Genomic DNA, 18,378 nt, shown 5'->3' with positions numbered 1-18,378 from the left:
ATAATAAGCTTTTCATAGATTTTTCTTCAGTTGGACGTATGACATTAGCTTATGCAATTAGGTAACGAAGCTATCGCTATATGACAATAGAGATAATTTTACAAAAATTCTGTACATGTGTTTAAGTTCGTCGGAACTTAAGAATCGTAGAACATAAAGCCGCTAAAATATTTCTTATTGTGATTGTTAGTGACTCGTACATTATAAGATTATGCAGAGGTGTATACACGGGCAAGAAAAACAAACCAAAGCCTTTCGACGCGATTAATAAAGCACCTGAAGTGAGTATATATGTATATATAAATGATAGTGAGAATAGAAATAAATAAATGTAAGTAAAAGATTGTAGACTACCGTGCATTGTTTATAGCAAATGTTAAAGTTCTTCCCTAAAACACTTTAAAGCTCAATGCCAACGACGTGTTCGCTGCCTTCAGAGATTTATGTCATTACTATATATATTTTCATACATCAAGGACAACACTTAGAAAATTTGCTCATATACAAAGACCCTTACGATACTTGTACACCCGGAAACATGATTGGCGAATTGACGGGTGCGTCATGTACAGGAAATGATAATTGTTATTTGACGAAAAATGCAACAGTATAAAGCGTTCGTGATATTGTTTACGATTTCTCAATATATAATGACCCTCCCGTTATACTACATGATGTCAATTTCTGTGTGTGTGGGGAGGAGGAGGGGAGAGGAGGGGAGGGGAGGGAAGGGGGTCGCCTATTCATAAATAGAAAAGTTCTAACAAATTCAATACTTCAGATTCGTAAACACTGCGCTTTTTATACGAGAACGTAATCACTTCGCGTGTGAAAGCAATATTTATTCTTACTCGCGAATGTATCGGCGTGGAACGAAATTAGCCACGTTAAAGTCCAATTATTTATAAGAAACTTCAGGCCTGCAAGTATATGTATATATGATATATAAACGAGCGTTATACATCGTATATACACACACCGGTAAATGAAGTATCTGTACAACATTCGTACACCCCTGAAGTATGAATGCATATACAGGTTCTATACTTCGATGTATGTACTTCGCTTCGCGAATGTAGATATTCAACTTGTTCCCTATATCGCACTCGCGGCAGATTTATACACGATGTGCATGAATATACAGCAAGTCCAGCGCTAATACACGCACGCGATGTACATATAAATACATGTGTACACACATATATGTAAATACGCATTTACATATCTCGTATTTAAAAGACGCGTGTACATTATTACAGAAATACTCAGTCTTTGCTTTGTGTTTTTTTCTTCTTTCGTCGATTTTTAAGAGCGAGAATCATTCTCCACGTTGCTGGTACTGCATCCTTCGTCGGAAGATGTGAGGAAACGGACGCCGTTGTTCTGTGCCCCTACGGGGAACGGCTCCTGTATCACCGACAGTCGCTTCTCGCGATCCGCGGATACTGTAGAACTATGGAAGAATACGTTTCTCAAAGTGGCAACGTTAACTCGTTCCCGCGACACGTTGTCGTCCGCAGACGAGTCGGCCTTTGTGTCACCGTTAGAATTCCTGAAAAATAAATCGCCGGGAGAATGGAATTAACTTGATCATTGTATCGTTTGATGATTAATTAACACTTAGCTGGCAGGACACGTAAGTCTGTCATGCTGCAAACTAACTCATCAAGATTAACGAGTGCAATTAAAAAATAATCAGTTACGGGGGAAGAAAAAAATGAATGTTGCTGAGTCAGTAACGGGTATTCCACCAAGACAGAGTAGTATTACGATTACAGGCGATGTGTCACGTCAGCCAGCTAAGTGTTAAGGGAGAAGCCCTATTTCGTACGCTAGGAATAAAGTGATTTTCTTGGGAATTTTTTTTCTAATAAACTGTTAAGCGGATCTTTTCCAAGTGTTCATATATCTTCATTTCTACCGAACACTTTGTAACGAAAAAATTACTTTTTATTGTTTGAATGTGAATTAAAATACCCTGAAAGTTTGGAACAGATCCGCTCAACAGTTTCTTAGAAAAAAATTCCCAAGAATCACCTTATTCCTAGCGCCCTAAATAGGGCTCCCCCTTAATACGCTGTTTGTTCGTACTTTGAAGGTTTTTGAACATCTGTTTCTTGTTCCGTGTCCTTGTTGCGCTTACGTCTTCCAGCATTTCGACTGTTCATCCCGCACGTGCTGACAACCCCCTCTTGATCCGCCTCGATAAAACTAACATGATCATCGAATCTGACACGTTCAGAGCCGCCATCTTCTCCGCATACTGTCCAATTACTCGAATCGCTGCACTGACGATCTAACGTCGGTTTGCGTCTAGCACGTTTCGCTAAACCAGGCGCTACCTCTTCGAGCGAGCTCAAAGACGTAGCTTGTCCAGCTGAATCCATGTGACCACCCGCGACCGAGCCAGCACCCTGCTCTCCTTCCGTACTTCTGCCGCCGCTGATTGAACTGCCATCCATCTAAACGTTTAACAGAATCGAAACGTTAATCCCTGAGATTACTTAATTGAAATGCAAACTCTGACAATTAAATTCACTTTCACGCTCGTTTATGAAGTTATTGAAAACACATCTTTTGATGTTATACTTTCTATTTACCCCGCGTCATCGCATCCTCTGCATTTCAGCAGGATTTTGAGGAATAAGAATAAGTTTGGCGGTCCTGCGACTTCATTGTCAAAGTAATATTTTGAGGGGAATGTGAAATACCTTAAAGTTGAGAACGGAGCCCGCCAAAGCTCTCGTCGAAGCTGCACCATCGTCCAAAGCGATGGATGTATTTACAGATTTCTCTGACAGACTGGTCGTGGCAGACGCAGTTTCACTGTACAAGCTAAATCGTTGCGTTGACGTCACATCCGCTTGAACCTCCAATCTGTTTCGAAATGAAACGCTCACGTAAGACCCACCCGAAATTTCCAAATCAAGGAAATGTCCTCACTACCGACCTCGTCCTCTTTACTCGCCGATTGGTTTCACTTTTCTATTAAAAGTGGCGCGCAAATGAAAACGTGAAAACATGAATGTTAAAAATATATTATTGAGTAGCTCATTCGTTAATGCCTTGCTATCACAATCGAACAAACAGCGATGAAACGGATATATTTTGAGTCGTTGCATTGAATAAGAAAATTCTGCGAGGTCGAGATATAATTTACTAATATTAATCAGAAAGATGCAATTAACAGTCAATAAAGAATATATTTTAAATACAATGACTCAAAATGAATTAAAACCCAAATTAAGCAATAACTTCAATGATAAATTTCTTCGTCGTCTGCTATTATTAATGGTACATCGTACATTCTAAAAATTGTCAATATTCCAGAAATTTAAAGAAAAGAGAGAAAAAGCAACAAAAAGAAGTTGAAAAGGGAGAAATTGAAATTTCCATGGAAAAAAGAACGGAAAGGAATAAAAGGATAAAGCTGTTACTCTTGAAATGTGGAAGAAGAAAATCTAGAAGGAAAGGAAGGAAAACAATAATCAAATAAAATTAATGACAAAGAACTTACAGTCCTTCGGCTTATTCTTTCTTCCATTACGTTTTGCATAATTATTTAAAGGAGTGAATGGTAACGAGGGCACTAGGTAGCCGTTAATAGGCATAAGGAGATCAATAATTGGGATAAAGGAACGTGTATACTTTTCAATGCAATCTCATCAAAACATTCATGAACTTAAAAATTGACCCAGCTCGAAAACTACAGTTTCAACATTCTCGTTAACCGTAGTTCGCGCAAATATTACATATTTATCAATGAAATATATTTATTTTTAAACGATCCTCGCATGTCCTGTATTGGGGACATTCATCTTAACCGTGGACCACACAAGCCAGAGAAATTTACTTTACCTCTGACCGCCCGGAAGCACGCTGGAAGCTATGCTTCCGGCAAGACTGGTTCCAGCGAGGCTGGTGCCAGCAAGAGCTACGTTACTGGCACTCTCACGATCATTCTCTCGACCCAACTTTTCCAATTGGCTTCCGCTGCCTAACGAAAGCGAAGCTTCTCCTATCGATGGATTACCGCCGCGGTGGCTCGCAACGTCTATCGATGCTGCGTCTGCGGACATACAGTAAATACTTATAATTATGCAAAAATCGTGGATTTAATTCTGAAACGCAGACGGAGCCACTATAGCATTTCTAACTAACACCCTTACTACTGACATTAAAAAACAAATTTAAGAGAAAGCACATCCCTTGGTGGGAATTTAAATATCCCCAAATACGTGATTAAATATAATTCTTACTCCCTGCTCGTGTTAGCTAGGGGTTGATAAAATTGCTCGATATGTTTTCTATTTAAAATTCAATTACACGCAGGTGCTTTAGTACAAACCAGCAGAGGAAAATTTATATCGACTAGGGGCGACATTGGTGATTTATATGGAAGTCATTAAATGAATTGTGATTTCTTCTCGTAATCGTGTAGCTGACACAAAGAGGATGATGTCGAGATGTTTAAGGTGTTAAGCTGCAGTGACTCGTTCTGTGTAGCATTCAAGTATGAATTGGTGGATTTACCTCCGCCGTTACGGGCTCCCAAGGAACCCATCAACTCGTTTTCATCGTCGAAGTCGAATCGTACCCCGGTGCCATTTGTGGTGACACCGCAGCCACCGCTTCGGCATAGGGAAACAGGTACTACGCCATAAACGTAGAATAACAAAATGGGTACACCGATACCCACGGCCAATCCTGCTAGTATTGGCGACACTAAAACCTGCAACAGCAGAATAGTCGTTTTCCAAACACATTTCAAATCTAAATTCCCAATGTACAAAGTATATATACAATATACAAACAGGGGCAGATTTGGGTATAGGCTAAGTAGGCTGCGGCCTAGGGCGGCAAATTAAGGGGAGCGCCAAATTTTGGGGGGCGGCAAATTTTGGGGAGCATCAAATTTGGGATGGCGATAAATTTGGGGGAGCAGCAAATTTTAAGGAGCGGCAAATTTTGGGGAGCGACAAATTTGGGGGAGTGGCAAATTTTGGGGAGCATCAAATTTGGGGGAGCAGCAAATTTTGAGGAGTATCAAATTTTAAGGAGCGGCAAATTTTGGGGAGCGACAAATTTTGGGGAGCGGCAAATATTTTGGGGAGCATTAAATTTTGAAAAGTGGCAAATTTTGGGGAGCATCAAATTTGGGGGAGCAGCAAATTTTGAAGAGCATCAAATTTTAAGGAGCGGCAAATTTTGGGGAGCAACAAATTTGGGGGAGCGGCATATTTTGGGGAGAATCAAATTTGGGGGGAGCGATAAATTTTGAGCGAGACCAATTGAAAAAGATTTAAACCCAGAGGCTTGAGATAACTTTAAAAACGATTCACTTTTTTCATATAGCGAACTAGCAATGACTCATATATGAGTTGCCATATTAAATTAATTTCGAAATTGTCTCGACTCTTTTAAATTAAAATATTTCATGTTACTTCGCGGAAAACGCGGCGGACGGTTGTCAGCCTAGGGGCGCCAAATCTTCAAATCCGCCCCTGGATACAAACACAAATACTTTCCATCACATCTCTGAATATGTATTGTCGTAATATCGAGAGCGTATTTTAACGCAAAATTGGTAAAAAAAATATTCAACACTCGGTGCGTAATGTAATATGTGCGCTGAAATCGTCTAACAATATTTTTCATTACTGTATTTAAAAAAACTGAAAAAGGTATTTCGCAATAATTGGTAGAAACAAATGGACTGTGTAAACATTTTTCGAATTCTACACCACGACACGCGTCGTTGAGTTTTTTTTAAAATAAAATTTCACGATTTCAATCTTTTGTAAATTCACTCCCTTGTAATTACTATTTTCAAAGATGTAACCCACGACATATAAAATAGAACTGTTCCACAATTGCGTGACAGTTGTGTAATTTGCGAGAAACTATAGCAAAGACCACCTCGAATTACAATGAACTTGGAAATTAACAAAGTGAAGTGTACAGAAATTACAAAACAGGAAACTGTTTGTTAGGACCAATACAGGCCTGTATTTTACTCGCCTTTCGTCAAAGTTTAGTGCCATTCGTGGGATGAAACCAAAATTACCAACATCGCACATTTTTCGAAGAAAGTTAACAGCGAATAAAAGTCATCCTACAATGGCACACAGATCTTTTGTTTCTCTACACTGCTCTTAGTGGTCAAAATTCGTAGGAATCTTTTGCAAGTAAAGATTTCTAATTAGTACCATATATATTATGCTCTAATCATTTCAGTATCCAATAAATTACCTTCAATGCGTCTTTATCTTCTACAATGGTCAAAACGTCTTATTTCCGTAGTTGTGTATTTCATTGCGTTGCTTTTCGTGCATCCCAAACTTTTGCAATTAAGCACGGTGGATCACGAGACACGCTTCTTCATGATACAGACATACTTCGTAAGAAAAACGTACGTTTAGAGTGATTGTATATGGAAATCATAATCTTTCTCGGCTTTGTGTTTGGCGATGCGTATGCTTTGGCAACGAAGCTGGTAAGTCGCAAGGCGGTTAATAAATAGAAGGAATGCCCGAATAATATTCGCTCGCGCTAAAACCATTAATACTTGCACAGAAATTACGTCGTAATTGCTTTCTCGGAATTAATTGCGACGGCAAACAACGAAGCGATAAGAAACGCAACAAAACAGCGTGTGTTTTGTTTAAATGCAACCGCAGCCGCAACTCTGCATCGACTTATGAAAATTTAAAGGAGACAGGAAGCCTGATACTACGCCGCAAACTTTCAACCGTAGCCGGGACCATTGTTGCGTAGTTTCATACTGCCCGGAAGTTTCTGAATGCCTGCTCCACAATTCAGAATTACGTGTGTTTTCTTTTGCCAGGCGCGGTTCTTCTCCCCCGAACGAGAGGGGAAAAAAATACAGTAATTCACGGAATGCTTTGGATGCGCTTCGTAAGTCACTTCTAATTTGTATACAAGGACGTAAAAGCATGCAAATCAAGGATGCGGGAAAGTATCTTAATTTTAATTTCAGATGCGCCCGTATTCGTGTGACTTTACTCTAAAAACCTGCTACGCCTCTAGAATAATTATTTCTTAATTATACGTCGCCTTACAACCGCGAGGAAGGAAAGAAGCGTAAAGAGAAAAGTGGGACTTGCAAAATTGATGAAAGGCGGAAGAATTCAGTTTAGGACTTCCGTAAATATCGGCTGATTCTAAAGTAACTAAACACTGCCAAGAATACGCGATTCGGTAACTAAGTTTTGAATGCAAAAGATTTTGGAGGAATCCACGTCTCTTCTTTTCTTTCCCAAAATATTTCAGCGCTTGAGAAACAACGAGAATTCTCTTTAAAAGAAAAGGACGCGAAGTGACTAAGTTCACGCCGGAATCTTTTTATCAAACTTACAAATATTAATTTCGCACCCGTCGATGACTAATATTTACTTTTACAATGCTACAGGAGAATGAAAGAAATAAATGGAATGTTCAAATTTCAATGCTGCTGCAAAGCATGGTGGTGGCAACGTCCTAGTTGACGGCTACGGTAGTGCAGCTAGTATTATCCGTGAAAATATTTATCCCACTATTCTGCAGGAGAATTTACACTGTAACATAAGAAAATGAAATCTTGGAGAGTTGTTTTTTCAGCGAGATAACGACTTAAGTGTCTGGCGAGGAAAGTGAAAAATTGGCTGCCTCATAGCGCGCCCAAACAACGCCATACATCCCCATGATCTCGGGGTATGAACCCCATAGAACACACATGGTCCGAGATAGAAAGCCGGAGAAAAAGGTGATCTAATAATTTTATATATATATCGTATATAATTTTCTCATTAGGAAATAAAATGTATTTCTAAATAAAACAATTCAAACCCTGCTTATCTACTTCTGACCCACGATTACAGGGTGTTAGAAAAATTTAATTAAAGCGCAAAAATATAATTTTGGCATTTTTTAAATTAATGAATTCTCTTCATCATTCTGTGTATTAACATACTTTTATAAATTTCTTAATCAGCTACACGTCACGTGATCGGTGATTCAACATGATGCTCGAACGTCCCACCCATCACGTGACGAGAATTTTACGACCCATTTCTTTAAGCTGTTCCTTACAGAATCAGGCTACTCGCTGATTTGCTCTAATTCATTCTATTTAATTCCCCAACTGAAAGAACTGCAGAAGCGAGCAGGATTTATTTCTCAGATGATCGTACTGGCAATCGTCGAGGAAATTCAAGTCAGACGAACGTGGAAGCGAAGCTGAGACCCTCTGCGTTCTACCCTATAACAACAAACGACATAAATATCTCAGAAAGAAGATGTTCCTATGAAAGACTCAAAACCGAAACAAAGGAAAATTAATTTAACGTAAATAACGATCCACTTAATTCTACACAACGACAAACACAAAAGAAAGATTTTACAAGATCCTCATTACCCCACGACGAAACATTCGAGTAATCTCTTTGAGATGAGATTGAGCACGTGGCTCGTTAAGAAATTATAAATATCTGCGGAGATATTCATTTATCGAACACTTGACCCTAATATTTCTGCACACGGAACGTCGAGAAGAATCGATTTACCCCCAAAACTCATGGTCCCATTAAAAGAAAAAAAGTGCAACGGCAGCCTCACAAGTGCATCATTGCGCTCAAGAGAAAGCAGCGAAACCATAGGGGGAAACAAGCCCCTTCTGTGCCATTCAAATTGCTCCTCCGCCATCGTTTTCCCCTGGCTACAACAGAAAGGGCTGGTGGGGGGGGACGTTTCGTCCCCGTCGCGTGACACACCCTGTACGATGGAAGGGTGGCGTGCATCGCATACAATTGAACGGAGCGACGGCGAAGGCATGCCTCGACGAGTGACGGGACGTGCGGCGACTCGTCGCCGAGATAACCGGCGGCGGATCTGTTTGCCAGATTTCCACGGTGCGCGGAAAGGAGTCGCGGCGGGGCCAGCGGAACAGGAGGCAGAGAAAGTGCACGGCGAGCAGCGGCAGAAGGCGCGGGAGGCGCGGAAGGAAGGATATTGATCGTCGGGTAGGAGTGCGCGCATGGGAGATCCTCTCTATCCCACCCTGCGGCCTGCATCCACCTAGGTGGGTGACGGCGGAACGTGCATCGTGTCAGTCGGTACTTTAAGATCCACACCGCGCTGGGAGCAAAAGGGTCCGGGGGCGAACAGAGGGATCGGGATCGGGTAGAGTCGGTGCCTCCGCGCCAAGGGTGTGTCGTGCCGTGGTACATCCGTGTCCCGATGCGAGGACGTCGAACCACGCCGGCCCGAGCGTTTCTGGAGCGGTCGGCGTAACAGGAAGCGGAGAGAAGGGACGCACACGCGACGAATCCATTCATTACTGGCGATTCCGAAGCCCCGGCGAGGCCACGCATAGGTGCGCTCCTATGCGAACAGTCGGGAATAGGCGCGTTTCTGCCTATTATCGTTCCACGAGCGTACATGTGGTTTATTAGCGTCGGGCAGAGTGGGAGCAGCCACGTACGGGCAACACCGAAGCACCGAGGCACGCGCGCGGTCTCATCTCGTCTCTTCTCCGCCTTCCCTCCTCCCTTATCACCCTGCCGGCTCTCGCGACAGCCACCGTCGGGGATCCGTTTCGCTTGTTAATCGACTGAGCCGGAAGGAGTAGCGGAGCCGAGCCCGGTGGTGGTTGAGGAAAGAGGGTCATGGCGAATTGGGAGTCGAAAGGCATGGAATGGGATTGGGAGGATACGGAAGATTCCTCCAGCGGCGAAGAGGACCAGAAGCCGGAGATTGATAAGGAGTGGCTTGATGGTATCCTAAAGGAATTTCACAAAGAACCGGTTAGTTCGGTAGCGACCCTATGATTGATTTGCAGTTAACAGTTGCCCTGCGCGAATGTTTTGCACAGCCATTTGGCGCGGCTATGAATGAGGCTTGTTAGAGATGCGAATGCGCAAGTTTGAGAATGTAGCGTGTCCCGAGAGTGTCCTTCAAGTCCCTTTAAACATTAACCCGTAACTGCACAGGTCACGATTACCGAGTGCAACGTGAACCCGGGCTGTATGAGTAACGAAAGCGCGCTGAGCACTATAATTAGCGTTAAAGTCAAATACGTGTTGAACAACTCGAACGCGACGCAGGACCTGTCCCTGATAGTGAAAGAACTCCCGAAAGATGCGTTCAGTCGTTTCTTCGTTAACGAAGGCCAGTTCGACCTGCGGGAGATCAAGTTTTACACAGAGGTAAGCTATCCAACTGAAATATACCCGCTCGAACGTCCCGCCCTCCCTCCGCCCGTTAAATAACAGATCTGACTGTTCACATCAGGTGATGCCCGACTTGAAAGAGTTCCAAAAGAAACAGCTGGGTCTCGGGGACAAATCGAACGACGAGATTCCCTTATCGGTGCCGGTGTGCTACCACGCGCAGTACACGCCAGCCGAGGACACAGAGGACAACCTCGTAACGCCGGATTCGATCCTGGTGTTGCAAGACCTGCGCGACTCCGACTTTTGCAACATCAAATTCCGAAAAGGAATGAGCTACGACCAGACCAGAGTCGCGCTGGAGGCTATCGCCCGTATACACGCGCATTCCCTGGCGATGAAAGTTATCGAAGGCCAGTCTCTGTCGGAGCGTTACCCGTTCCTCTTCCAAACGGCCAAGGCGACGGACTCGTATCAGCAGCTGGTCGAGCGCGGCTTGCCGCAACTTGCCAAATTTCTGAAGAACACTGGACTGGAAACGATACTGGACGCCCTGCTCGTGTTACGACCCAGGACGAAGCACATAATATCCGCGCTTCTCGCTCCGGAGGGTCCGTTGACGCTCATCACGCATACAGACTTCTGGTGCAACAATCTGCTCTTCAAAGACGGGCCCGACGGCCTTGAGTGCTGTATCCTCGACTGGCAGATGGTCACTTATAGCAGACCGACTAACGACATAGCTCTGCTGATAGTGAGCTCGTTGCCAACCGAGCTGCGCCAGAAGCACACCGAGACCTTCCTCGACATCTATTGGAATACGCTAACCAGCACGTGCTCGCGCCTAGGCGTCGATATCCCCAAGGATCTGGGCTATACCAGGGAGGATCTCAGCAAAGATTACAGGCGATCGCAGCTTCTCGCCCTTCTGCTCTGTATCGGGTCCGTAGACGTTGCCTTAGGCGATCCCGATACCGAGCAACGACTGATCGACGTTCTGAAAGATCTCCACAGCGAGGGCGTGTTCACAGACGAGACTGCCATCGCGACCAGCGAGAACGATTCTTAGTCAGCGTTATTACCGCTCATGATAGTGCTGCAATGAGTTAATACTACACAAGATGTGAATCAAAGGAACAACGGTTACGAGGACTGATCGGTGGTGAGCTCGATCTGTCGACCGTGAATGCTAAGTATTGCGATCAACAGGATCTCATACCGAGGATAAAGCTTGTGTCGATAACGGTGTAATTGCGGGTAGTTGGGGAAGTCGAAGTCGCATTGAAATGCCACCAATGCCATGGAAAACATAGAGTTCGTGTTAGATTCCTTGCGTTCGGAGATGTCTGGCGAGAAGTGAGATGTTAACATGCATACGTAGAACAGTGCAGTTTTCGATATACATTTGAAGACCGTACCGAGTTGTTCTTCAAGCATTTACTTACATTTTTTGGTATAACTTAAGCAAACAGAGTACCGATGGATATTGTATTGAGAAATAAAATTACGAATAATAGAGAGGTTAAATAATTGCCGACAGCCCGTGTACCGCAAGATAATTTGAACCCCTAAATGATCCTCAAGCGTCTTAACTGAAAGCATTTCACCCGAATGTTTCTCTGACGAAATTTCTCCCCGCAATTATTGTAATGGCTGTAAGCGACCGACGTTTTGTTATCGCAAATTCACATATGCAATAATTATATTATTCTCTTTCTTTGTACAAACTATATAAATAAAATATACCTTGATGTTGTCACGAACTTGTAGAAATCTCTGTGCCTACGTGCTTAATAATTATCCCTGCATTTTCATTAGAATTATTTCAACAGCTTCTGTTACTTTCGATGCTTTGTAAAAGAAACAGTTTTATTGGTAGTGCTACACACGATAAGCGTTACTTTAACTAACTGCAATATATATTTGACCAAGAGAAATAATAATTGAATCATGAATCCAGCTCGATGTAAAGAATATGTATAAGGAGTATAAAAAATAATATGTCTGACTTACGGATGCAGTAACTCCGCCAACAATGAAGGCATTCCTCTTATGTTTGTTGGCTTTCTCGTATCTCGTATACAACTCCTTTCCCACCCACACTGGTATACCTATAACAAAAAGAAACATTGCAAATGTAAATGTATGTTCGAAGAAAAGATCCCATGTGCAAAGGATATTTTCCTTGATAAACATCATTCGATTCGTGTATGTTATGTACCAACCTATAATCATAGCAGGTACAGCTATACCAGCAGCGAGACCAATTCCGACAGGAGCTCCAACTAAGGTTCCCAGCTGCCAGAGTATCTTCTTTTTTCTGGACCATGGCTTTTTCCCCCAGAATGTGCAACCGGAAGGACTGTCAACAAACACGAGAACATAAAACAGAAACTTATATGTATACAAGGTGCTCTATTGATAGTCAATAGTGACGAAATTGGGGTAAAGGCTTCGTTCCCGAGGAAATTCAAAATCAATTTCCCCTCAATTAGGGCAGCCATCTGTCCGGATTTCCCCGGATTTGTCCTGTTTTTTTAAGGCGTCCGGGGACGTCCGATGGGTTTTTCCATGCTGCTCGCTCAAAAAGTCATAAATAAATTCCTACTTTGTACAACTGTATTTCCTCTTTATGGCTTGAGTGCAGTTACAGTCAGACGTTAAACAAAAGAAGAAGAATCCGAAATTCGCGGGAAATAGTAGCATTGGCTGGCTGTAACGGCGCGTGTCACTAATACACATATCGTATCGGGCGTCCGAGCTCGCTCGACGACGGAGACGCTGATCTATCATAGTCGCCTCTTTAGCATCGCGCGGTATCCCTGACAACGCGGACGAGAGTGGGAGAACCCTAAGCTCTCGCGGGAGCGACCTTGGACAGCGCTGCTTTAACCCAATTTCGTCTTATTTTCGGCTATATAATCACCCCCTAGAGTATTGGCTATCAGTAGGGTAACACCCTGTCAGAGATGGGCAAAGATAATATCGAAGATCGAATAAGATGATTTTTTATCTTTATTCAAAGCGCCACGGATGAAGCAGTTTATTCGACGGGAATTCATCCGACGGCCAAATATACTTTGTTTATATGAAGGCCGCAAAGGCTCTCGCCGGCTATTCGAGCTTCCAAATAAAGATAACTGGTGTCTCTTTATTTGATACGTTATTTAAATAATGCCCATCTCTGCACCCTGCGTATAGGGCAAGATTTGTTACGCAAGACGATTGTAATACCTTAAGTAATGAAGATCGCTAATTTCTTTCATGCACAACCAACAGAATTCAGCCCCGCAAACAGCGCAGATCATGTGATTGCAACTTCCGTCATCCATTTTAACAATGAGAACTTGACAACTGGGACACGGTTTGATGTCATCTCCTACAAATGCAATCGATGTAACCCACGTTCCATTAAATTATCAAAACCTCTAAATGAGAATAGTGAATACATACTATGCTGCGAATCGCTTTGACTAAAACTAAGAGAAGAGCTACGTTCGTAGTACTGAGTACGTCGAGCTCTGGCAGCGTCGCACGTTTGATTCGGGTGCCATTGCGCTTTACAGTGGTAACAGAAATATGAATCGCACCCTGGTCGCCCGCAGCGCAACTTCGGGCACGAAGCACAGCCGCTAGCAATAACTGCAAAGCTACAGTCTGGCGCTGGACACCATCTTGCGTCTGGTTCGACAGCAAGGACTCTTCGTACCATAAAATCCTCATACTTCTCCAACTGCGTTTGGTCGTTTAAAATCATTCGAATATCTGCGTAAGAGAAGATTGAATAAAACCGAAATGTAACTTATCGATAGTATAACGCACGCGTCTTCTTTATTCGACAAACATTTACCATTTGGATGTAACGGTTCCGAGCACTCGGGGCAAGCTATATTAACCCTAGATTCCGAAATCTCAACTCTAAGATATTGCTGGAAACAGTTGTAGCAACTGCGATGGTGACAAGATTCGATCACAGGAAAACATTCCACTGGTAATTCGGACAAGCACAACGGGCACTCCATCAACCCATTCTCGTTACTCTGAAATAATTATTTCACAATTTTCAATTGACTGGCACAGTTCGAACCAAATGTAATATCTCCTAAAAGCTTTGTTGCATGGATATATTCTTTAAATACCTTTCCGGCAGAAGAAAGTACGGAGCCTTTGCTGGAAGCACGCTGCAGATCTACGTTCTGAAATTGCAAATGGCCCGAACCATTACTTACTCTGGCTTCTCCTTTTTCAACATCCGGATTCCTGCCGCCAGTTGGATCTTTCGCTAGAAGACATAAATACGTTCAGAAAATAAAATAACATTTAATTCATCCCTATCGTTTATAATTCAGGGTTGACTAACTGGTGGCTCGCGAGTCACCGGGAGCTCCTCCGCTTTGATGCTACGCTGAACGGCTCCCCTCCATACCTTCCAGACCCTGACGATCGCAGTCAATTCCTCATTCTTTCCTTCTCTTTTTGACTGCGATCGTCAGAGTCTGGAAGGTATGGAGGAGAGCCATACAGCATAGCAGCAAGGCGGAGGTGCCCCCGGTGGCTCGCGAATTAGTCAACCTTGGTATATGTTGTTGAATATTAATTACTTTTAGCATTCCTGGTGCTCGAACTAGGTGTCCTGACGATTCGCCGACCGATGAATGGACTCGAGTATAATAGCCGGCGTAGGGAGAAGCGCGGTAATAGTCTTCGTGCTCGGGGAGCTGCGCCGCTGCAGCCTCCTGAAGCGCTATCATTTTCTTTGAACATCCTGAGAGGTATATTCGGGGTCACTATAGTCTCATACTTTGTTTCACAGAATCAAGGTGACTCGATCCGCGTAGAACCATGCGAAGCAAGTTACCACGCAAAGGGTTCGATCGAAATAGTTCAACGTATGCTTCGAGCGTCACTTAATATTGTATAACCTAAATGTATCTCGCATGTAACAAGTTAGTTATTACACAACTGTCTAAAGGCATCACAGTATCGCTTCAATGCCAGATATTAATTACATGACATTGCGAACGAGGAAACTCTAAAAAAAATGCTCCAACGACGAGAATACCTAATAACAATTTAGTTATGAAAAATTTACAATAGCTGTGATTTTCGTGATAAATATTAAATTGCAATGTGCGCTAGATCTTTTTATTCATAAATATACTCCATTCCAAATGCATAATTGTTATTAATTAATTATGCCTGTTCCGGACTGTCAGATGCGACTGATTTATAAATGAATTTTCTGCTTCATTAATAACGCACATCGAATGGAAACGTGCTGCGAAATCTATTTTCGAACTAATTTTATCTTAAATGTCCATAATTAAATGTTTTTCTAGCGACGCGTTGCACGACTTCAATGACACTTGGCGTAGGTCATGGTATAGATAAGATGCTTATGACGACTAATACGAAAGGAAAATCTATATCGATGTACAAACGTATTAAACACATGGTTTACAGGCGATTATATCTCGCGTCAGAAATTCACGTGCAGCGTTACACGTAATTACATCGATCGCATTTATGCACGGCATGGAACAGGTTAACGCAACGGCGACGTTAAGTTTTTTCCTACTTGGCAGTGATAATGATAATAATTTTAAGTAAAGGTTAGAACATGTGACATATTTCTCGTCTTATTCTGGAGTTGAATCTGATCGCCGCATTAATTTCTCCCCTGGATACCTGCGCGTAATTTTAACTACGTACTTTTATCAGTTTGGAATTTGCATAGAAATGTCGATCATACTTTTTCACGGATATATTTCGTGTTTAATCTCTTGCGCATAGTGACTTTCCTACTTTCACTAAAAAGGGAATTATGTAGTCTGTCAAGACACTTGTCATCAATTACGATTTCTCCGCGTTCACGGGACGCATAAATAATCGGTATGTATTTCGAAACCCTCCATGCGTAGCACAAAGCATTTCTCGTAGTACACCGATTTAACCAATGACAATGCGGTGCGTCAAATAGCGTGTCACCAGGAGGTTGCAATTATTTATTTATCCCAGTGACCCAATCCGAACGCATGTGAATTATGCCTGATTCGTGGCATAACCTGGCGAACGCTTTATGGATCACGGCGGAACAAAATCTATGAATAAAAACCGTCGGTCATAAATGTTAAAGTGCAATTACTTGTGGCAGTATATTACATGTTCCAAGTTTTTGCATCGGCGTGTACACGCACGTTTAGCTCGGAATTTAAATCAACGTGACGTGTGCTTGGAATAAAAATTGCAAATACTGCTTCCACTAAGCCTACGTCTAATTATCATTATTAGAAACGTAGATTTAGTAAGGGGCACAAAATAATCGCCATTTGTAATGGGCTTAAAGGTACACCGGGCTCAAAAATATCTTTCCAACTACCACAGATGCACGTCGGGGAAGGTACCCCTTCCTAAGCGCCGGTCGACTGGAGGCGATGCGCAGGCTGAATGCGTATGAAATTATTATGTCGTACGCTGCTCTATGTGCCGGATGACTGAAAAGTATAATCTACGTGCTATATCGCAATAAATGTTTTCTTGCTGCTTCGTTATTTTCCACCGCATTTGTAAACATTTTATGGATTCGAGTACCGCGATGGGTTGTTATTACATTCACGAAGTGGAGAAATGTTATGTACGATTAGAAAATCAAAATTTCCTTTCGTAACTTTACGTTATGAAAGCAACATAAAAGTCGTTCAAGTAGGAAACGTTACTTACTTCAATGTATAACACATGATATTACAGTTTAATCTGCTAAACTTCACTCATTCATTATTAAGTAATGTCGAATGAACATTGAGATAAAACACCTGACAGTGCATGGTGCTGGCAAGTATAAAAACAATAAGGTCAAAAGTTACTGTTTCAATGAAACGCTTTCGTAACACGAGGTTACGAATGAAAGTTTTGATTTTCCCACCGTGAATAATTGCATTCCTGGACTTCATAAATTTACTATTATTGCGTAATAATAATATCCCATCGCGATGCTTGAATTTCAAAGAAGTTTACAAATCCAGTGGAAAATAAGGAAGTAGCAACGAAAGATTTGCTACGATACAGCATATATGTAGGTTATAATTTGCGGTCATCCGTCACATCGAGGAGCGGACGACATAATAATTTCATACGCATGCAGCCTGCGCATCGCCTCCAGCCAACCGGCGCCTAAGAAGGGGTAACTTCCCCGATCTACATCTGTGGTAGTCGGGAAGATATTTTTGAGTCAAGTGTACACGTACATTGCAAAAAGTATACATGCAATATGTATACATTTTATTAAGAACGACTTCTTTCATTCTAAATCAATGTACTATCACTATTAGCACCACGGAATGACCTGCCTTCCAAATGCAGCTACGCGAAGAATTAGAACGGTGTGTTTGAATTGAATACTGAGAAACCTTACATATAGATGACTAGCGTTAATGCAGGTGTGAGAAGTGTCGGAGCAAACATCGACCAAAGTTGATCTAACGGATGTATAAACGAACCTTCTTTCTGTTAACGAATGTTTTCAAACTTGTAACACTTTCAATAACAAATAACAGAAGTACTATTGCAGTCACACACTATTAATAAGTTTCACTTAGTTTGTTGGTTAGAGATGTTCACTCAACAGCTGACGGCTTCCGACTAGAGACTAATCACGGACATACTTTAGATGAGAAACAGTGGACGAATGCAAGGAAACGGCGATGTTTGCTTGGCTCACCACCAGGGGGCTATTAACTTCAATGCTAACCCACATAATAATTCCTTCCAATAGCAAAATCCTTTCATATTAAAGTAGTCAAGCGATTAACACACAATCTGTTATTTATAAATGCAATTAGCACACCAGAACAGAAATCTATTATGTTCCTAGTCTCCTTTTTTTCCTATGTCCCCAAACTTAATTTCAGCCGCTACAAATGCAGGTGTAGCGCCTCCTCATATAAATGTATTGAATGCAACATGGCGCGGAAATTAAAAGTATCCAGTTAAAGTTACCTGTTTTATCTAATCTTAATATTTCGCGCTGGTCGCTTATGAACAGAAAAATAGTTTGTAAAGGTCAGATATTTTTTCTCTAAGTTATGCCAATCCCCCAAAGTATAACTTAGTCATCACTTAAAGTTATCGATCATTTATTGATTATTAGTCATCTATGTTGGTCGTTCGACTGACAATTAATGACATAATAATTTGTTCAATTTCACGTCTG

General features: G+C 42.1%; 2 protein-coding genes across 3 annotated transcripts; one reads left to right on the top strand and one right to left on the bottom strand.

Moving 5' to 3' along the window:
* Positions 1-1,258: 1,258 nt before the first annotated feature.
* On the bottom strand, positions 1,259-17,828 carry LOC143374381 (E3 ubiquitin-protein ligase RNF19A). Of its 2 annotated transcripts, none has more exons than XM_076822506.1 (13): positions 17,666-17,828; positions 14,771-14,934; positions 14,309-14,451; positions 14,020-14,209; positions 13,623-13,934; positions 13,404-13,548; positions 12,395-12,531; positions 12,183-12,280; positions 4,534-4,732; positions 3,859-4,069; positions 2,712-2,877; positions 2,092-2,462; positions 1,259-1,552 (listed from the first exon to the last, which is right to left on the bottom strand). In XM_076822506.1, the coding sequence occupies exons 2-13, from the start codon at positions 14,931-14,933 to the stop codon at positions 1,306-1,308; spliced, it is 2,382 nt and encodes a 793-aa protein (XP_076678621.1). In that variant the 5' UTR covers position 14,934; positions 17,666-17,828; the 3' UTR covers positions 1,259-1,305. The 2 variants fall into 2 exon arrangements, with proteins under 2 accessions (XP_076678621.1, XP_076678622.1); XM_076822507.1 differs by lacking the exon at positions 17,666-17,828 and adding an exon at positions 15,882-16,248.
* Positions 8,672-11,932, top strand: LOC143374391 (uncharacterized). Its single transcript, XM_076822540.1, has 3 exons — positions 8,672-9,803; positions 9,990-10,205; positions 10,291-11,932. The coding sequence occupies exons 1-3, from the start codon at positions 9,666-9,668 to the stop codon at positions 11,236-11,238; spliced, it is 1,302 nt and encodes a 433-aa protein (XP_076678655.1). The 5' UTR covers positions 8,672-9,665; the 3' UTR covers positions 11,239-11,932.
* Positions 17,829-18,378: the final 550 nt, after the last annotated feature.

The sequence above is a fragment of the Andrena cerasifolii genome, chromosome 10 (assembly GCF_050908995.1).
Source record: "Andrena cerasifolii isolate SP2316 chromosome 10, iyAndCera1_principal, whole genome shotgun sequence".
NCBI classification, from domain to species: Eukaryota; Metazoa; Arthropoda; class Insecta; order Hymenoptera; family Andrenidae; genus Andrena; species Andrena cerasifolii.
Note: the sequence above shows the minus strand (reverse complement) of the source record. Positions and strands in the feature narration are given on the sequence as shown.